Source organism: Sarcophilus harrisii, chromosome 2 (assembly GCF_902635505.1).
Source record: "Sarcophilus harrisii chromosome 2, mSarHar1.11, whole genome shotgun sequence".
NCBI classification, from domain to species: domain Eukaryota; kingdom Metazoa; phylum Chordata; class Mammalia; order Dasyuromorphia; family Dasyuridae; genus Sarcophilus; species Sarcophilus harrisii.
Window position 1 is genome coordinate 315,250,091 of NC_045427.1, and position 21,472 is coordinate 315,271,562.

Here is a 21,472-nt window from a genome sequence, read left to right on the forward strand (position 1 = left end):
GACATAGACCAGTTGCCCAGTTATTTTAGGAAACTGACAAATTTACAAAATGATTCAGTATGCGTTATAACATTAGTTAGCATAATATGCATGCATCTAGCTATGTTTAAATCTAATCTTTGTTTTAAAATAGACAGAATCCAATAGTCATGAGGTCTTCTGTGGAAATGTTTCATTTATATTATGAGTTTTTTGCCTTCATTGAATGGAACAATTTTATTATAATAACAAAAAATAATCATTAGCACTTAACTATGGCCTTTTAAAAAAAGGTTCATAACTTGAAAAGCATCTTTTTTTTAGGGTGACTAAGTATAATAAAGATACTATATATCTTTAGTATATATAGTTATAATATATATGTAAAACATATATATATTATATATAATAAACATCATCAATTAGATTTAAAGGAGCTTTTTTGGCAATAAAATTTTATTTTAAGACTTCTCCAGGAATTTAGTCCATAACAGATAAAATGTTTATACTATATGATGTACATAAAAGCAAATTTTATAGAAACATTTTGGTAAAAAATAATTTATGGCAAATTATATTTTCTTCATGTTGAAATAAGCCAGACTTCTCATTTTTAAGATTAGTCCAAGGAGGCCACGTGCTATAACTTGCCATTGTTTTTATGTGAAGGATTTAAGCATAGTTGATTCCTATTCAAAACACATAAAATGTATATTCACAATTTTTAATAAAAAATCATAAGAAGCTTTGTAATTTGGTGTTCATTGCCATCTGCTAGTATAACAATGCAAAAAACAAGCTTCCTCATTTGTAAAATGATGGAGTTGGAATAAATGATCTGTAAGATCCCTTCCTATGAACTAACACTGGAAATATTTTTTACTAATATAAGTATTTCCACTGTAATAATGGAATATCAGAATATTTACTTAGAAGTGTTTTAATACAGTGGGACAAAATTAGGTTAGGTTTTCTGGTTTAGCTTTGCTGTTCTACTTAAAAATATTTTTCTCATTCTAAAGTTAATAGGTCATTTGATTATAAAGCAGGTTGAAATATTAAATAATGGGAAGAGAGAGCTCTTTGGTCTAAAAAGGAGAAAGTTGGAAGTTGTTTTTCCAGGATTTTTGTAATAGTTTGCTCTTTGTCTTGGTCACATATCATAGCTTTCTTTCTTTACTAAACTGAAAACATAATGGGACTCCTAAAAAGTCTGCTTCATAAACATTGGCAACTGCATATTATATTTTTAAATTGTTTGTTTTTTTCCTTAGTATAACAGTCCCTTTTGCCAAATTGGTTTGCATGTGCAGACTTTTCTGACATGAGGGTTAAACAGTTTATCAATACAAACTATCCCAGGTTTATAGGAAATAGAAAAGAAAAGCTAAGAAAAAATGTACTACTTTGAAATTTTTACCTAGAAAGTTATTAAGAATAAATTGTTCATTTGCTGATTAATTCTTTGAACTAAGAAAATCTTTTTCAAGACTTGGCTTCAAATCTCTTACAACTCTAGTGAAAGACATTTAACTTGTATTTGTGGGAGTGATTTCATTTAATCTGCACATAATAAGCACATACAGCACTATTTCCTATATTTATTTTGATGATAAAATTTAAAATGGGCAACAATTAACATGCTGTATAAACCAGGTTCTCATAAGAAAATTTTATATTTTTGATGCTACAAAATCATCCCAGTATTTTAATAAATTCTGCATAAAAAATCCAGGTAATACTGTTATTTTATTTTTATTTTTTAAAATAGTATTTTATTTTTCTCCGGTTACATGTTAAGAAAAATTTTAACTTTCATTTTTATAAGATTTTGAATTTTTCTCCCTCTCCCTTCCCTGTATTTCTTTACGGTGAAGTTGGTAGGCAGTTACTATTATATTTTAATCTGAATGAAAGGGATGAATATAGGAAATACTTCTAGGCTGTTTAATAAGCATTTATGGAAGAGTTACTAAAGTATATGGGTAGCTATGAAAATGATTACTTCATACCAGAGATGTTACTCAGGCAATGTATGCTGCTGGAATCAGATTTTGGTGTTAACTGGGAAATATTTAACAAATAAATTAAAATAAAATAAAATATAGATGACATTATATTTCAAAATTTAAGTCAGTATGCTGTCCACAGAGATCTTTGTGACCCATTTCTTTTTTAGTTTTTTTATAGTATTTTTTTTAGTATTGCTTTACTGAGAGAGAGGTGACTTGAATGTCAGAAGGTAGTGAAGATGTCATACTTTTCATAATGCTATAGTTATTAGTTAGTCAATAAGCAAGCATTTATTAAGTACTTATCCTATACCAGACCCCATGCTAACATGAGGGAGATGGATAGAAGCAAAAAGAAAGTTATCCCTTATCCTCCAGGAGCTTATAATAAAGGAAATAAAAAGAATTCTCAAAACCTACTTCATAGATTTATTTACCAATATAAGTGAGAATTCAACAGAAATAGAGGATAAATTATAAAACATTGTTTCTATAGTCATTCAATTACATCTGACACTTCATGACTTCATGGACCATAGCAAACCAGGCTCTTCTCTCCTCTGTTATCTCCTGAAATTTGTCCAGATTCACGTTCATTGCTTCCATAATACTATCTGTCCAACTTATCCTCTGTAGTGTTCTGGTTGGTTTTCTGGAGATCTCCTTCTTTTCAGTAGAGTAATCACCAGGAGAATAGCCAGATGTTAAAGTCCAAATTCTTTATTGTCTCCTTGCCTGGGGCTGGGCAGCTTTCTGGAGAGCCTTTCAGACCAGCCTTGGTCTCAGTGGGGGAAGTGTGGGAGGCCAGGCCAGCAACCACAAGGCTGATGAAGGTGGAATGAATCTGTCTCTCAATCCCTCCTTGGCGGAGTTTGTTCCAGCTTATATGCTCTATTATAATTAGATCATTTACAGTATACTGAGTATAAACCAATCATTATATCACTAGGGAACCATTATTTGTTGTAATATTAAATCAATCATACTGAACTAGAGAATTATTAATCACCATGCTAAACTAGATAACCATTGTATCATCAATTCTACTGACTTAACACCTTGTAAGAATCCTGGTTTCAGAGTTCTGGCCCATAACAATTCTCTACTGTCCCCTTCTCCTGTTGTCTTCAGTCTTTCCCAATGACAGGGGCTTTTCTCACTATTAAAGCTGTAGTATTTGACCTTCCAATGAATAGTCTGAATTAATTTCTTTTAATTATTGACTGATTTGATCTTATTGTTCAAAGGAACCTCAAAAGTCCTTTTCAACACTACAATTTGAAAGTATCAGTTTTGTGATACTCGACTTTCCTTGTAGTTTAATTCTCATAGGTATACATTACTCTCTGAAAAACCATAGTTTGACTATATAGATTTTGTTAGCCAAGTGATATCTCTGCTATTTAGTGTGCTGCCCAGATTTGCCATAGCTTTCCTTCTAAAGAGCAAGTGTCTTTATGGCTGAAGCCCAAGAATATAAAGTCTGACACTGCTTCCATTTCTTATCCCTCTTTTTGCCAGAAAGCGATGGGATCCAGTTGCCATGGTCTTAATATTTAAAAAAAAAAAAAACAAAAACAAAAACTAAGCTTCAAGTCATGTTTTTACATTCTCCTCTTTCACCCTCGCCAAGAGGCTTCTTCACTTTTTTTCTATCCAGGATGATATTGTCTATATATATTTATGATATTAAATATTAAATATTTTAATTAACAGAATAGCACTTAAATATCTTAAATAACAGAATATCACTTAAATATCTCAAATGATCCAATCTCAGAAAACAAATGGATCTAGGTGTAAAGAAGAGGATTAAAAACTGTCAGATATAGTCAAAATATAGCTGGGGTTTGAGGGAAAAATATTTCACATATTTTAGGTTTAGGGGTAAAGTAAAGAGAAATAGCAGCTCTGCAGAAATGAAATTCTAAGGACATAGAATTTAGAGCCAGAAACCTTGGGGATTACCTACTTCAACCCTTTCATTTTAGAAATGAAGAAATTGAGGCCTAGGCATAAGGTTGGGGAAGGCTAATCCAAGGAGCACCAGAGAAGAGATTATAGCTGAGGAACTATTACTAGAAAATCAGTGCTCTTTTCAATAATATTCTGGGACTAGAAATTTGAAGATTTCCAAAATGGCTATACTATAGAAAGGAATAATATGAATGTAAAAGGGCAGGTAAAAAAGGTGAAAGAAAAGAGACTTAGCTAAGAATGAATATAAAAACATTGATTCAATATAAAAGAATATATATATTCAATATAAAAAGAATATGATTCAATAAAAAAGAATAAAATTTAAGAGGAGAATAGCAAGTTAAAGAAGCCCAGAATAACCTGAGATTTGCCAAAATTCAAGTTTTTGCACACACATAGAAAGGTATAAAATATGTATTTAAATGTATTTGTTTGAAACAATTGCTTAAAGCAAAAAGGACAATAGAAAAGGAAGAAATCTCAAAATAAGAGAAGGGGGAGGGATAAAGCCCAAGATTGTTGAATACATTTAGATCTTATAAATCCTGATAAATTATATCTCACGGACCTGAAAAACCTGAAGATATAATTGTTCTTAAATTGCTTTTGCAGAAAAGATGCTAGTCAATAAAAGGATTAAAAAAAATTGTGCAGCTAAAGGATTATTTGAAACAATAACATGATTTTTTTGTTGATCATATCAAAACTAGTTGTATGATTTTGCAAGCATGGGAGCAGAGATTATTTCTGGTATTAATGTAACAAAAGGAACCAAGTTTTCCTTCATAAAATCCAGTAAAAACCTGGAAAGGGTACCAGATTGAATAATGATCCCAAGAAAAATACTAGACTTCTCTAGTCCATGTTTACATACTCAGACACATACAACTCTGAGTGTTAAGAGGAATCTCACTTTCATAACAGACCAATGAAGGAAGGGCAAGCTAGTGTCAGGAACCTCAGAAATCTGGACCAGGCTTGCCACCCTCTTCTGATATTCTTGGGTTTGGAAAATCAGTGCACAGCCCTTGTACAAAGACTCAAATTAGAAACTGAGGCTGGAGATACAAGTAAGAAGAAGGAAACTAACCCAGTGAAAAAACACTATCTGCTAAAAATAAGTAGTAAACCAAGAAGAGAGACATTATAAAACTGCAAGCATAGTCTCAGAGGAAGAAAAAAAAAATTGGTTTATGGACTTTAGTAATGCCTGGAAGTAGTAGGAAAAAAAGATGAAATTTAAGACTGGAACATGGGGGTGGGGTGGGGAGGTGAGAATTGAAAGGAGAACATGGGCCAGAAAATAGAAAATCTTGCTTAGGTAGTGCGTACCCTTAAAAACAGAACAGAACAAACAAAATTCAGTGTCTCCAGGGTTCAGAAACAGAAAAAAGCCAAAAGATTGAAAAAAATGGAATAACATGTGAAGTGCCTATTTCCAAAAGAGTCATTGGAGTAAATTGTAGTAAATTTCTCGGAAGATCTTATAAATAAGATGTATAGGAGAACAAGAGCCTTTCCCCAGTGGAAAAATGGCCAAGTAATATGAGCAGGTAATCAAAAAAAAAAAAAAAATCCTCAAAAGAAATCCATTGCTGTCAACTATTAAATGAAAAAATGTTCTATTGCTAATAAGAGAAACATAAACACCACATGCCTATCTGCAAAGATGGCAAAACATAAAATTACAGGATTTTACACTAAATCACCCTAATGCCCTTTTGGTAGAGCTATGAATTCATCTAACCATTCTGAAGAGCAATTTGGAACTGTACCTAAATAACTAGTCTGCATTTTTTTGACCCAGTAATAATTCTATTATAGATCAATGGCAAAAAAAAAAAAAAATCAGAGTGAGGGAAAAGACCCATATGTACAAAATGTACAAAAATATTTATATAACAAAGAACTAGAAATAATGGTTGTTAATTGTGGAGTCTGAACAAATGATGGTAGGGAAGAAGTGGTGGCTGTGTGTGTGTGTGTGAAGTAAATTGCTTATGGTCACACAGGCTGTAAATAGCTCAAGTGGAATCTGAACTTGCCTTCCTTCTTTCATCCATGATGCCATCTAATTGCCTCAAACATAGTATAAAGAAAAAATCTTGGAAGAAATTTTCGAAAAGGCAAAAAAATTAAGAATTGCAATTAATAATGGCCTAATCTGCAAGATTGAGTACAACCCACAGTGGGAAATGAACTTTCAATTGACTATAGAGTTTTCAGGTATTTCTGATGAATAGCTCATACCTAGGCAGAAATAATGAAACTAAAATACAGGCATCAAAAGAAATCTAAAAAGTTTAAATACATTTGAACTACACAGATTTAAATATTGATTATCTGCATATATTTCAGTAGAGGTAGGAAAAATAAATTTCCCTTCAGTATTTTGTTATCTTCCCCTCCATAGAAGATAGTTGTTTAATTCACCATACCTTTTTTGGCATGATGTAAAGGATCACATGCAGAAACGAGTACAGGAAACAAGCACTCAGCCCATTAACATTCATGTTAGAGTATCATTCTGGGTCATTGGATAATTGCCTGGATAAATCATTGTATTAATTTTTTTTCCCAAATACTTGCTATAACTTTATACCAGTTGCTTTATCTTGGAACAGGGTGCTTGCCTGGATCAGTCATTCTCATCATGGATTTAATTATCATCTCCATGCCCATCAGATCTGTATATCTAACTCTAGTCTCTCTCCTGAGCTTCATTCCTTTATCAGCAGTTGCCTGTTGAACATTTCAAATTATATATCCTTGAGATATCTCAAATTAAAAACATTTAAAATGGATTTTGTTTTTTCCCCTCAAACCTGCCCTTCCAAATTTCTCTTTCTATGGGTGGAGTCACCATTCTTCTGTTGCCCCAAGGTTCATAAGATTGACTTTTATTTTCAACTGCCCACTTGTATTCACCCTACATATCCACACCATACCTTGCCATTTCTGCCTCTACAGTAGCTCACATTTTTGATGATTGCATTTGATGATTGATAATGAAACCTCCAAATCGGTTTCACTACTTCAAATATCTCTCTACTTCACTCCATCCCTCATGCCATTGTCAAAATGATTTTCCTTAAGCATAAATCTGACCATATCTTTTCCTACTTAGTAAACTGTAATGGTTTCCTGTTTTCTCTAGGATAAAAAGTTAAATTTCTTTGTTTTGCTTTTAAAACCTCAAATACTTGACCTCTAACCAATTTTTCCATCTTTTTTGTTCTTTAGTGTCTTTTACATTCTTGCTCGTAGAGCATCTTTTTGTTGGTGGCTCTGCCTGCCTCAAATGTCTCTTCATTTGCCTAAAATGTAGATCTGATCATGTTCTCTGCCCTTCTCCTTCCTACCCTTTCCCCCTTCCCCCAATCCATCTCCTGTCCCAGCCCAAACTCCAGTGGCTGTTGCCTTCAGGAGTGGATACAAAATGCTTTGTTCAATGTTCAAAGCTCTTTATTACCTAGCTCTCTCTTACTTTTTCAGCCTTCTTTACACCGTACAGCCTGATATATACTTCTTGATTCAGTGATGATGGCCCCTGACTATTCAAAAAAACAATTTCAGCTCTGGGCATTTTTCTGGCAGTTTCCCACACCTTGAATTCCCTGCCTCTCCTCTCTAATGATTGATTTCCTTGATTTCTGTTAAGTAATAACTGAAATCCCACCTTCTACAGGAAACCTTTCCTAATCCCTCTTTATTCCAGAGTTTCTCTCTTTTAATTTCCTGTTTATATTGTATATAGCTTGCTTTGTATATATATTTGTTTTCATATTATCTCCCCAATAGATTGTAAACGCCTTGAGAATAGCAACTGTCTTTTCCCTCTTTTTATATTCCCAGTACTTAGTATGTTACCTGGTATATCATAGGGACGTATGATTACGTATACGTACGTATTAAACGTAATAAGCGTTTATTGATTAAATCTAGCAAAACTGGCTTTTCCTCTGTTTTTTAGACATGGCACTCTATCTCCTGTCTAATACCTTTGCTCTAATTGTCCCCCTTGTCTGGAATCAGCTACCATCTTAACTATGAGATCTTTCCTGATTCTTTCAACTACTAGATCCTTCCTCCTAAACTATTTCAATTAACTTTGTATTTATTCTCCATATGTTTATTTTGTATGTGCTTTTCTATATCCTTGTCTCCCTCTTTAGAATGTAAGGTACTATCAAGTAGAGAGTAATCCATCTTTTGTATTTATATTCTAAGCACCTGGCATATAGTAGGTATTTATTAATTGTTTATTGGTTGACTGATAGTAGCATTTGTTCAAAAACCTGAGGACCCTAGCTACTAAAATTATTGGGTAAAATTGGAAGCAGAATGGTAGAAATTAGGTTTAGACTAATTTTTCACACTTATTATGATAAACTCATATGGATACATGACGTAGCTATAAAAAAGCCAACTTTTCAACAGGTTAGAGAAAAAGGGAAAGAGAAACTTTTCACAGCTCTGAGTGTGGAAGAGTTCATGATCAAACAAAGGATAGAAAGAAATAAAGGAGATAAAACAGGCATTTCAAAAAATTGGAAGATTTTTTTTCCCTCTACAAACAAATCAATTCAGTTAGAAGAGAAATAGTTAATTGGAACAGAATATTTGCAGCAAACTTCTGAAAAAGATACATAGAGAATTGATTCAAGCAAGAGTTAGTTCTCAAAAGTAAATGGTTATGGTTAAACGGGTAGTTTTCAAAAGAAGAAATAGTAGCTAATAGGAAATAAATAACAGCTAATAGGAAAAAAAAAATTTCCAAATCGCTAATAATAAGAGAAATAAAACAACTCTAGTTTCACTTAATATGTAACAGATTAGCAGAAATGACAATGAAAATGACAGTTGTTTGAGGACTTATGGTGGGCATTAATGTCCTAAGAAGTGGTCTAATCATTCCAGAAAACATTTTGGAGTTATACCTCCAAAGTCACTAAAACGTACATTTTCTTGGAGCCAGAGATACCACTGCTAACATATACTTCGAAGAGGTAAGAGAAACAAGGAAAAGAACCAGCTGGAATTGCTAAGCAAATTATGGTGTGTGTGTGTATTAGCATATATAGTACAATGTAGTATATACACCATATATAACATGGTATATGCTATATATATATATATATACACACACACACATGTGTAGTATATATATGCATGTGTATATGAATATATATTATTGCATTTTAAGAAATGACAAAAGGTAATAGATTCAGAAAAACCTGAGAAGACTTGTATGAACTGTTGCAGAATGGAATGAGCAGGGCCAGAACAACTTTTGCAATTGATGAGGTGTAAATGATGAGGTTAGTGGTAGTTGTGATGAGCTGCAAGAATTGGGTTGGGAAATCATCTTTGGTCAGAGCAGGTCCTATGAGAAAGAATTCGCAAACCCAAAATTTGTGTGGCAAAAAGGGATTTATTGGCATTGAGAAGTCAGCTTTGCTAGGAAAGCAGACTTCTTAGTGAGCAAAAGGTCCTGTTAGGAAGATAGCAAAGGTTAACACTGAGAAGAGAATATCTTCACCAGTGGGCATGGTCTTATTAAGATGTCTGCAAAAATATCTGGGCACGTAGCCCTAACGGGGGCCAACTCCTGAGAGACTGATTTTTAATTCAATTTAAAGCTGAATAGATTATTTAAGTGAGAGTTTGAGCCACTGAGAGTTGTTTGTGGCAGTTCAATGGAGTGTGATTAGCCAAGATCTCCAATTGAATGAAACCACTTAACTGGGAATTTACAGGCTTTTCCCAGGGTCTGAGAGTCCCCCTGAAGGGAACACAGTTTACATCCAGGGCCCCCCAAAAGATCTCAGTTTATGTTATTCCCCCCTCAAACAGTCCAAGCAGTCCCCCAAGTTTATTTGGGGTAACAGGATGAAGGTTTCATCTTCTGTAATTGCTTCAAGCTTATAAGGGTCGTAGAACTGTCTCTACTTTCACTGGGGGTTCAGGCCAGGAGGGGAAGTGCGAGATTTGAAGACAGCAGCAGCAGCATCTAAGGAGTGTTGTGTATCCCAGTCAGTTATCCCATGATCTCCAAGCTGAAGAAGCAGTTGAAAAGTTGTAGCTTGAAGCCTAGAGGAAACAAATTTCAGGAGCAGATTAAAAGTGGGGTGTCATCCAGGGTGGAGATGGTGATGTTTGGGAATGGGCCTTTACAAAAAAATGCATCAGGAACCCTCTGTGGGCTGCTTTAAGGATGCTGATAGCCCACCCAACAATGCTGAATGCCCCCACTGCCCACAGAGCTCCCTAGCTGAAAGGTTGAAGAGGAGTTAACTACTGGCAGAGACATCAAGAAAAGCCTAAGAGAAAATCCTAGTAGCAAAGTTTTCATCCTTAGAATAGCAAAAATTAGGTATAAGAGTAAGTGTGAAAGAAGGACGCAGACAATTTAACCTTCTTTCTCCAGTGTGTTCTTACAAATAAAAGCTGGACTATTTGTCTCTCTGCAAGGAGCTAGCCAGGCTTAACAGGAGCCTTGCTAGCTCCAGAGCCTTCTCAAAACTGTTGGGAAAAACTTTTACCCAGTTAGTAAAGGTGTTAACAAAACCGAAAGCAGTTTGAAACCCCCTGCAAGGGGGCATTTGCATAACGTCTATTTGCCAATCTTCCCCTGGGCATGTGCCTCTTCTCTGAACAGGTTTCAAGAGAGGAGGAGGTCTAACAGCTCCTTTAGGATTTCCTTGGGCACAAATTGGACAGGCCTGGAGGACCTGCCTGATTGTTTTCCCTAGCTTGTGACCAGTGAAAATGTTTCACCAAAGATTGGAGAGCATTTCTTCCCAGGTGTGTAGCCTGATGAACACCAAAGATCAGTTTCCACTGATTTGCCTCTAGGATTGAGTTGGTTTGAAGGTTTTTGAAACCAGCCAGAAGGAGAGTTTTCTGCAAGGGTTTTTTCTGTGAATTATAGGAAGGGGGTGTCTAGCAGGAGAACCTCCTATTTGCAAGCCACTGATGCCCTGGCATCTAAAATGCTCTGAACCCGGTAGTGACTTAGAACTGCTAATGGCTGTCCCAAAGTTAGTTTTGAGACCTCTTCAATTAAAAGGGTTGTGGAAGCCACTGCACTGAGGCAGGAGGGCCTTCGTAGGGAAACCGTGTCCAGTTTCATTGAAAAGTAGAGGACCGGTCTGGGATCACTCAGGGTGTGGCCCTGCCTTTCAGGACTGCAAATCAAGATGAAATGCAGTAAAGCGGCTCCACATCTCTTAACCCTGTAGCTAAAAGTTTGTGTTTAAGAAATCTCTCAATTTTGGTTAAAACTGGAGTGGAGAAACCCATTTTCTCCCAGATTTTGGAGGAAATATAGGAGAGCTTTGGGAGCAGTACAAAAAAGTTATCTGGAGATCTGAAAAGAGAAAATTGAGCCCCCAATTTCACCATTAAGTCATGCCTCAATAAGGGAGCTGGATAGGAGGTAATAAGAAATGAGCATTTAAATGACAGGTCACCAAGCTATCTAGGCAAAGGAGAGGTCTCAAGGCAGTTCTTAAGTTTCCCTGCAATCTTCACTCTATGGGGGGGAGAGGGGAGTGAGACCAGAGTGCCAGAAGGAGAATGAAGAAGAAGTCTCTCCCATAGCAAAGAGAATTTCAATTGTCTTACCAGCCACATTCAGGGATAGCCAGGGTTCCGCTGTCATGGTAGAGTGATGGGGAGCTTGATCAAGTCCCAAACTCCTGCCAGAGGGCAGGGTATTGGGGGGCAGCTCATCCCTTGTAGGCAGTTTCCCTTTCAGTGCTCCTCCTGCTTGAACTCAGGACAAGGACTGGGGGTTTCCTCAGACAGTTTCCATGACACCTAAAGCACAAACCTCTATGGTTCCTGGAAATATCAGCAGCCAAGAGTAGGGACTGTTCTCCAAATCTCGCTTTAATTCTGTGGCCTCTCTCCTCGGCTGCAGTTTTATCCCTATCATTAAAAACTCCTACAGCTGTTTTTAACAGCGGGGTGGGAGAAACTTGAGGGCCCCAAACTGGCTTCTGGAGCTTCCTCTGTATATCTGGGGCAGATTGTTTAAGATTAACATCTCCCCAGGAAAGATCAAGGGAGGGCCTTGGATCCTTCAAAAACTAGGTGGGGTCCTCAAAGTAATGGCCAGATTTTTCCTTAGTCTGGGAGAGATTTGACATTGAAAGAGGCACCTCTGCCCCAAGTGTCTCTCTCTGAGAGTCTGCTGCTTTTCCCAGGGAGCAGAGGATGAGAAAAAGACTGGGAGTCTCAGGATATGGTTCAGGTGAGGGAGATAGAGTTAAAGAGATATTGTCAGATGTAAGGTCCTGTTCTAGAAGGGATTTGGAAGCCTCCTGATAGGGACTGCATTGAGATGCCCAGGAGGGATCCTGTGTCCCTAGAGAAGCTGGAAGGAGGGAGTTTGATATCCTTCCAACAGATTTAAGCAGCATCCTGCAATGCTGTTTTAATTTAAGCTTTTTGTTTTGAGATCTTTTAAGCCAAAATTTTCTCTGTTTTTTAAGAGGCTTCCTAAGGAAGGATCCTTAGAAATGGAGGTGTTTTGTCCCATTTTGCCACAAGCCTTAGTTTCCCCGATTCTAAAGCACCTTGTCCTTCTCTAGAGATGGAGAAATGACAAAATGCTTCCTGAGTAAAGGGATTTTTTGTCAGAGAATGCAGGAATTCATTTCAGGCATCCCTGAGATAGAATTCTGCCTGAGCTTGGAGCTTCAAAGACTCAAATCTTCCTAGGTATTTGAGTGTCCTAGATATAGCACACTCAAAGAAAAAGAAAAGGCTTTACCTTGTCCAGATTCTCAGGGAACCAAAATGATGAAGTGCAAATGATGAGGTTAGTGGTCATGAAGAGGTGCGATAATTAGAGTAGGAAAACCCCTCTGGTTGGAGGCACAGGTCCTATACGAAAAGAATTCACAAACCCGAATCTGTGTGGCAAAAAGGGTTTTATTGGCACTGAGAAGACAATATCTTAACCAGTGGGCAAAAGTCCTGGCAGGGCATAATCCTGTTTTGGACTTTTGCAACAATTCTGGGTTCAGAGTTGTCTTTTATTAGCCATCTGAGGCTTGGGTTTCAATTCAGATTGAATGAGATTCACTCAATTGTTGACAATGCCTCAAGTTTAGATATCCAATTGAAAAGAAATTACTTATCTTGGGAATTTGAGTTATTCAGTAGGACTATCAGGCTGAGATCTCCAACTGAATAAGATCACTTAACTGGGTGTTGTTTGGGAAAGATATATTTTTCTCAAGGGAGAGCTTGAGACCTGGAATCACCCTTCTTTTACAAATTAAAGGGGACACAGTTTCCGAACCTCCCTTGCACAACTTACATCACAGTGACTACTACATTTAAAAAAAACAAACAAACAAAGCAAAAACCATTCATCAAAGATTTAAAAATTTCAATCATTCGAATGACCAATCAGATTCAAATGACCAGAAGATATCTCATGTCAAAAGAAAGCTTGAATTGAGCTTCCCATTTACTGGCAGAAAGGTAAAGTGCTAGTTCAGAGTGAGAAATTTATTTTTAGATACTGCCAGTGTAATAATCTGTTTCACTTAAAATATTTATTTGTTATGAGGAAGAACTTTTTTTGGAAGGAGTGGTAAAGTTGAAGATTTATAAAAAATAAAAGTGATACCAAAAAGAGAGTATCAGTTAAGCAGACAGAGAACAGAAGAGGAGAGAAAGTTGCAGTTGAAATTATTGTTAGGTTAAATACTTTAAAAAGCCAAACTGTCTCTAATTGAGATTCAAGATTTCATATGCAGTCCTCTTTTTCTTTTATGTAAAGAAATTTTCATATATAGTAGAGTTTGTTAAACTAGAAAGATTTAAAAAAAAAAAAGTTATTTTCCCCATTCAAGAATTAATGCTGAAAGCTTCTTTTCATTTGCTAATTACTGTTGATCTTTTACTGTCAGTTTTATCTCAGTGAGCTCTTGATTCTAACCATCTAAAGAATGGTTAACTATGTATTTTGCTTCTTTGTTATAATCTACTCTCCCCTCCCTCCTAGCATCTGTTACAAGTAGTTCTTTGACCTGTGAACACTAATTAATTATGCCACTTTCAGATCTTTAAGCACATTACCTTTTCCCCCATTCAGTTTCTTACATGTCTCTCTGAATTCTTGGCTTATACTAAAACAATTTCTAAAAAGGTCAACTAGATTATTATTTTTATTGGATCTGTGATTTCAACTGACTAGAAAGCTCCCCTCTACCCATGCAGATTTACAACTGTTCTCTAAGTTATAGCCTTTAGACAGTTGCCTGGTGTGTCCCAAGAAGTTAAATGACTTTCACAGAGTTAGTTTTCCTGCCAGTATGAATTGGAGCCTACCTTTGAACCCACATGATCCTGGACCACAAGGGTTACTATACCTTGCTATTTGTTTCCTGTACTTACTGACAAATAAATAGTTCACCATTGAATCAAGGAGGCTGGGACATGCTTATATGTACATTTTTTTCACATAAGTGCAAGGTGAAAAATAGAAGTAATTCTGTTCTTAAGAGGGAGAATTCAAGATGTGTGGTTTCCTCTTTCTATGTATTATCTCTAGATCTGATGTTTGTGAATTGGAAATAGTTTCTAGTGTTGAAATATGCCATTGGAATCATAATACATATACAAGGATTTCACTAATTTCAGATTTGCTTGTTTCACTCTAATATATTGTTTGCAAATTATCTATGAAGTGTATATATTATTTTTGTTTATATAGATATTAATGGAACACTTGATTTTATACAGCATTTTAAAAAGTTGTACTTGCATTGATAGTTTTATATATATATATATATATATTATTCTGAATTTCACTTTCCTCTCCCTTTTCTTAATGAGCAGTCCAGTAACACTAACCAATGCATCAACTATGTTTGGTAGTATATTCAATATTAAATACCCATGGTTTCTTACCTTTGCCCAAGGTACCAGGGAAGTATAGCTTCCTGTAAAGTAATAGTTTCTTTAAAACTCTTAGGGCTTAAAACATCTTTCTTTTTTAAGATTAATTTTCTTCATAGGACTGTAGATATTTCATTTTTTTTAATATGCTACTATCACTTTAAAAATAATTTTTCCTCTTGTAACACTTAATAATTGAGTACTATTAAATTTAAATTGCTTTGTAATAAGACCATCTTATACTTTTTTAATAAGCCAGGTGATGCTGTATTAATTAATATTGTAATATTACTATTGTATTAAGAGAATGACAAGATATTTTATCTAAAACTTGGTTTATTTCTTTGTGAAATTAATTTTTGAATTTATTTAATTCCTAGTAGACTTAAAAATAGTGTTTATGCAATATCGTAAACCATCATAAACCATAACCATAAATCAAAAACCATGATTTTTTTTTAATTGTAGAGCTTTGGGGAGCAGCTAAGTGGTACAGTGGCTAGAGTACCAGCCCTGAAGTCAGGAGGACCTGAGTTCAAATGTGGTCTCAGACACTTAACACTTTCTAGCTATGTGATACTGGGCAAGTCACTTAACCCCAATTGCCTCAGGGGGGAAAAATTGTTAAACTTCTCTATGGTGTTGTACTAGGCTCTGGGAAATACAAAAATAAAGATAATCCTTTCCTTCAAAAAGCATAGGTTCTATTTCTATTTTAGAGAATTTTGATATAGTTATATGTTCAGCAAAGTTCGAACATAGAATTGCAGGCTCAGAGTACAGTCCTGTTTGAAGACCCTTTATTCTGTGTTACATTCTTACCTCTTTCCAAAACCATAAGATGGGAATTTTGAGTTTGTTTACCTTCCCTAAATGTGAAAGTTGATAAAATATAGATTTAGGATTTTTTTTTTCACTTGATCTATAATTTTTCAGTATAGGGAATATCCTGTGGAGAACTTCTTTTAATGAAAATTAGCCCCTTCTCTGCCAAGGCCACTTGCCCAGGGATTTGGAGTCACTCTTTCCTAGATAGGACATGAAGCTCCAGGTCTTCTATCTTTCTCTTCACTATGTTATAATACTTTTCTAGGCACAGATTAATTAAATTTTATTTTCTTTTTTCTTTTTTCCTTGACAATTTCTTTTGGTACTTATGGATAAATTATCTTGGGAAATGTACTCTGGCAACACTTTCTTTAACTACTAGGTATTTCAATGAAACTATAAGCAAAACTGTTGCCTAAACAGTATTGTTTTTTTAGTATAAATTGCAATTTCTGTCTTTTGCATTCCTTTTTGAAGAAAAGTTAGTCAAAATGATTCACTGTTGCTTATCATTTAGATTATTTATAGTTTAGTCACCTTTTTTAGAAGTCATAATTATCAGAGTTTTAAAAATCAACGTAAATTATGCTTATTTCTATATCTAATGATTTGTCTATTCTAAATACATTATACTCATGATCATAATAATTATTATTTTAAATAGAGTCACAAGGAGACATGGATCGGACACGTATTGAACCTAATAGTTACCTTACTTCTTTATTTGCAGGTAAGAGATATCTTGAAAAGATTATTCAAACTCATGTTATTCAGATGGTTTCATTTCCTCTATTATATTTTCTCTCTCTTGATCATTAGTATAATAAGAGATTCAACTACCAGCACATTTTTCTTTCTGTAGAAAAGTCTGTAAACACAGTCCAGGTGTAAGCTTCTCTTTGTGTGCTTTACTGTATTCTTCAAAAAATACACAAAACAGGGAAGAGAAAAAGAAATATCATTTTCTTTTTGTAAGTATAAAAATGTTGAATTAAAAGGCTGCAGGTGTGGTATTTAGAACATTGAGGAGAGTACTTGGTGTAATTCCATCTGGGGGAGGTTATTGTTGGGATAGGACAGTTGTTTAAACTTTGAAGTCAGTTTTAAACATAGTGAAGCAGCTGGAATCTGGCATAAAAAGAAACAAATCATTCTCATTAACTATTGCTTTCAAAAGGGAAAAGAGTTGGAATTGTTTTTGCAGGTGCCTGGACATTTACTCTTTTTTATAGAAGTGATTTTATTTTTTATCTTAAATTATATATTTAAAACAAGAGTTTGTTTAATGAATGGGCTTGTTTTTTGTTGATTCAGAAACATCAGTAAATAACTAGATATGCAATTGAAATTCAATGTTTTTTCTTAATTTATATTTTAAAATAATGGTGTTTTATCATTTAAAACTACTATATTTAAAAGTAAAAAAGAGGAAAGGAACTTATCAGATCAGTCAGTCTACAAACACTTGTTAGACACTTACTATGTTTCAAGCATTGTGCCAAAATATAAAGCAAGGCAAAAACAGCCTTCAAGGAACTTATGTTCTAGTGGGGCAACATATGTCAATAACTTGACATAGAGAGAATATTTACAGAGTATATGTAAACTGAGAGGGAAGCTTGGAGGACAAGAAAATGTCTTCTGCAGAAGTTGATAGTCTAGAAGATAGATGATGAGGGTCTGAACTGGAGATAAATGAGAGTAAGAAGTTGAAGATAATTTGTGAACTTGGTTGATTGGGAGGATGGTAATAATCTGCATAATAATGAGGAATTTCAAACTGGAGAGACTTTTAGGAATGATAGTGAGTTTTCTTTTGAACATTTTGAGTTATTGATGTGTGACAATGGCTCAGCAGAAAGACATGGAATGGATATAGTTTTGGGAATCATCTGCATAAACTGAGGAAGTTAGATGACACAATGGATAGAGCATCAGATTTAGAATCAGGAAGACCCAAGTTCAAATTTAGACTCAGGCATTAACTGTGTGAGCCTAGGCAAGTCACTTAACCTTTGTCACCTCAGTTTTCTCATCTATAGAATGGAAATAATAATAGCAACTATTTCCCAGCGTTGTTCAGATAAAATGAAATATTATTTGTAAAATACTTTTGAAACCTTGAAGTGCTACATAATTGTTAGCTATTGTTATAATTAATATTGGTATTATAAACAAGAGTTTCCAATTTGGAATTTTGAAAAGCCTTTTTAAAATTTGATGATTTGAGTCTATATCAATTATACCAAAAGAGTAATTTTTGAAAAGCTGTTATTTACTATAATTTGCAAGCAGTTTATTCTTTCACAATATATGACAGAGATGTTTCAGGATTTGCATACAATAGTACATGTTATGGCTTTTGGCACTGTAAGAACTTTTGCAAGAAAGATGGCCCTCTCCATGCTTGAAGCACCAGCAGAGCACGAGCTCTAGTAGAGAGTGCTTTTGAAGAGAGACATTGAAAGATCACATATCAGTATGAGTTGGTGTACCCAGCAGAAAATTCAAATGCTAAATGACCCAGTTAAAGACATTAAAAAAAGAAATATACAGAACACAACATAGAAGTATATCAGAAATTCTAGAATTTCTTAATCAGCAATTGAAAGCAAAAGGTTAAGGCAATACCAAGAATCAAATCAATAGAAAGACCAAAATAGAGCTTCTATTTCAGAGACTTAAAAAGCTTCTCTTCCCCCCTCCCCACCAAAGGAACTTTAAAGGAAGGGAAGGATGTAGAAAATTAATGGTTGTTTATATGGTCATCAGAAGTCCAGCACAAGAAAATTGCAAATTGAATTAAACAAAAAATCAGAAAACTTGCTTGACCTGACAGTAATATAAGAACAGTTATGGCAAGAGTTAGTTTTTTTTTTTTTTTTTAAGAATCTAAATCTTTTTTTTTAATTATAGCATTTTATTTACAAGATATATGCATGGATAATTTTTCAGCATTGACAATTGCAAAACCTTTTATTTCAATTTTTTACCTCCTTCCCCTCTCCCCCAGATGGCAGGTTGACCAATACATGTTAAATATGTTAAAATATAAGTTAAGTTCAATATATGTATACATGTCCATACAGTTATTTTGCTGTACAAAAAGAACTGGACTTTGAAATAGTGTACAATTAGCCTGTGAAGGAAATAAAAAATGCAGGTGGACAAAAATAGAGGGATTGGGAATTCTATGAAGTAGTTCATATTCATTTCTCAGAGTTCTTTCAATGGGTGTAGGTTCTATTCATTATTGAACAAATGGAACTGATTTGGTTCATCTCATTGTTGAAGAGAGCCACGTCCATCAGAATTGATCATCATATAGTATTGTTGTTGAAGTATATAATGATCTCCTGGTCCTGCTCATTTCACTCAGCATCAGTTCATGTAAATCTTTCCAGGCCTTTCTGAAATCATCCTGTTGGTCATTTCTTACAGAACAATAATATTCCATAATATTCATATACCACAATTTATTCAGCCATTCTCCAGTTGATGGGTATCTATTCAGTTTTCAGTTTCTGGCCACTACAAAGAGGGCTGCCACAAACATGCAAGAGTTTGTTTTTAAACTAACTGGAAAGTAGGGGGTTTAGATGAGATCTTTGGTGAGTCTCATGAATGTGCAGATTGCTAGCAAAAAAACATTACTGCTTCTCAGATGCAGCACTGAGCCCATCTTTCTGAACAGAAGGCATCACAGAGCAATTACAGAGCCTTGAGCAAACCAGCTAACTCTCCAAATATAGTCCAATTATGTGTTTATATATTCTCTGTAAATCATAGTATAAATACTAACATACCTTTCTCATTAGTCTCTCTGCTATATCTGGCACTTTCATCATTGGCTTTGTTATTATCAACTACAAGTAGTAATTGTTCACTTGCATAGTAATCCTCAGAACATTAAATACAGGATGGAAGAATGATAAAAAAAATACTGACTTGTCTCAAGATTGTTTCTCAGTTTCATTGAAAAAGATGAGAAAAATAAGTAGTAGCAGCAGCAGCAGCAATAGTAGCAGCAGCAGCAGTAGCAGCAGTAATAGCAGTAGTAGTAGCAGCAGCAGCAGTAGTAGCAGTAGTAGCTTCAATTATTTATGCTCTCTAAGGTTTGAGGAATACTTAACATATGTTTTTCATTGTGTGTTGTGGTATAGGTGCCACAATTTTAATTATTCCAGTGTTACAAATAAAATGGGGAGTTAGAAGAGTTTAAGATGTTTTTCCATAATAGTATAGCTAGTGTTAAAGTTGTAATTTGAACCCAAATCTTAAGCATATATTGTGCTATACCACACTTCTCAAACTATTTTCAGTTTAATGAAACTAGTTTTAATATTGCCTTATGCAAAACACACATGTAATTAAAAAGGTAAGATGATACTATTTTTTGTTAATATTTAATAACAAAGTCAGTATAGGACATAGGTCTGTGAGTAGTTGTGCCTTGTGCTACCTGACTGAATGCCATTTATAAGTCATGCCATGGAATGCTTGTCTTTTTTCTGTGTGTCTTTTATTACAAAACATTATATTAATGCTGTTGAAGTTGCTCTTAAATTAATTACTTTCCTTATTACATCTATTTTCTTTGGTTCACATTTTGGCTATTGCTAATTTTGTTTCCCTCTGTTTAATGTGTATTTTGTCTTTAGATGAGCTTGTAAATAGCTTGAGATCAGAGAGCAGGCCATAATTTTTTGTACCTACCAGGGCAACTAGGCAAAGAAATAGTTATCTTAGTAAATACTTGTTGAGCTGAATGGAATTTCTCTTTGTTGCAGGAGGGGAAGCAGTATCATGTTTAATGTCACAGGCCACACTTGCCAGGATGTCTGTGACCTTGCCTTCAGTGAATGTAGATGACCACTCTCAGAGTATCAGTACAATACAGGGAGATGCAGACTCATCAGGAGCTGATACTTTTTAAAAAAAAAAGTTGCTGTTTTATGAAGTATGTGTAAATAAAAGAATTGCTGGTAATATTTGTTTTGAAATCTTTGTTTTGGTGTAAAATAGTTTCCAAAATTATTTTTCTTTATTAATATTTTCTTAAGAATAATTCATAATATGTTTTTAAGGAGAAATCCTTGTGAGTATGTGCAATTTCTAAATAAAATAATTTATACATAAACCATTATCTGTGTGAATTTTTGGAGGACTTGATAATAGTAGGAAGGTGGACACTTTTGAGGATGGAAAACATTTATAAAGCTTAGATAAAGTCTAACACACTCTGTGACTAAATTTTCATTTCTTAAGATTCTCCTCAAGCACATCACCTTCCATATAAAGTTATTTTCTGATTCTTCAGCCATTAGTGCTCCCTTTACCAAAACTATCTTGTATTTATTTAAAAAAATTTTTTTACACTTAAATAATTAAAAATTTTTTTAGGTTATTTGTGTACATTCCATATGAGTCGTGTTGGGGAAGAAAAATCAGAACAAAAGGGTGAAATCACAAAAAAGAACAAAAGGAAAAAAAAGGTGACAGTAGTTATGCTTTGATCTGCAGTTAGTCTCCATAGTTTTCTCTCTGGATGCAGATGGTATTTTCCATCTAAAGTTTTTTGCCTTGTTACACTGAATTGCTGAGAAAGCACTAAGTATCATAGTTGATCATCATACAATCTTGCTGTTACTATGTGCAATGTATTCCTCATTCTTACTGCTTCGATTAGCATCAGTTCATGTAAGTCTTTCCAAGCTTTTCTAAAATTAGCCTTCTCATCATTTCTTACA

At 34.5% G+C, this 21,472-nt stretch overlaps 1 protein-coding gene across 6 annotated transcripts in view; it reads left to right on the top strand.

Moving 5' to 3' along the window:
- KIAA0586 (KIAA0586 ortholog) overlaps positions 1-20,711 on the top strand; it is a 149,902-nt gene extending 129,191 nt beyond the window's left edge. For all 6 annotated transcript variants that reach the window (XM_031952648.1, XM_031952650.1, XM_031952647.1 and 3 more), the window contains 2 exons: positions 16,387-16,452; positions 20,513-20,711. In XM_031952648.1, coding sequence (XP_031808508.1) covers positions 16,387-16,452; positions 20,513-20,658 — 212 coding nt within the window. In that variant the 3' untranslated portion in view covers positions 20,659-20,711. The remainder of the gene's footprint in view (positions 1-16,386; positions 16,453-20,512) is intronic.
- The last annotated feature ends 761 nt before the right edge of the window (positions 20,712-21,472 follow it).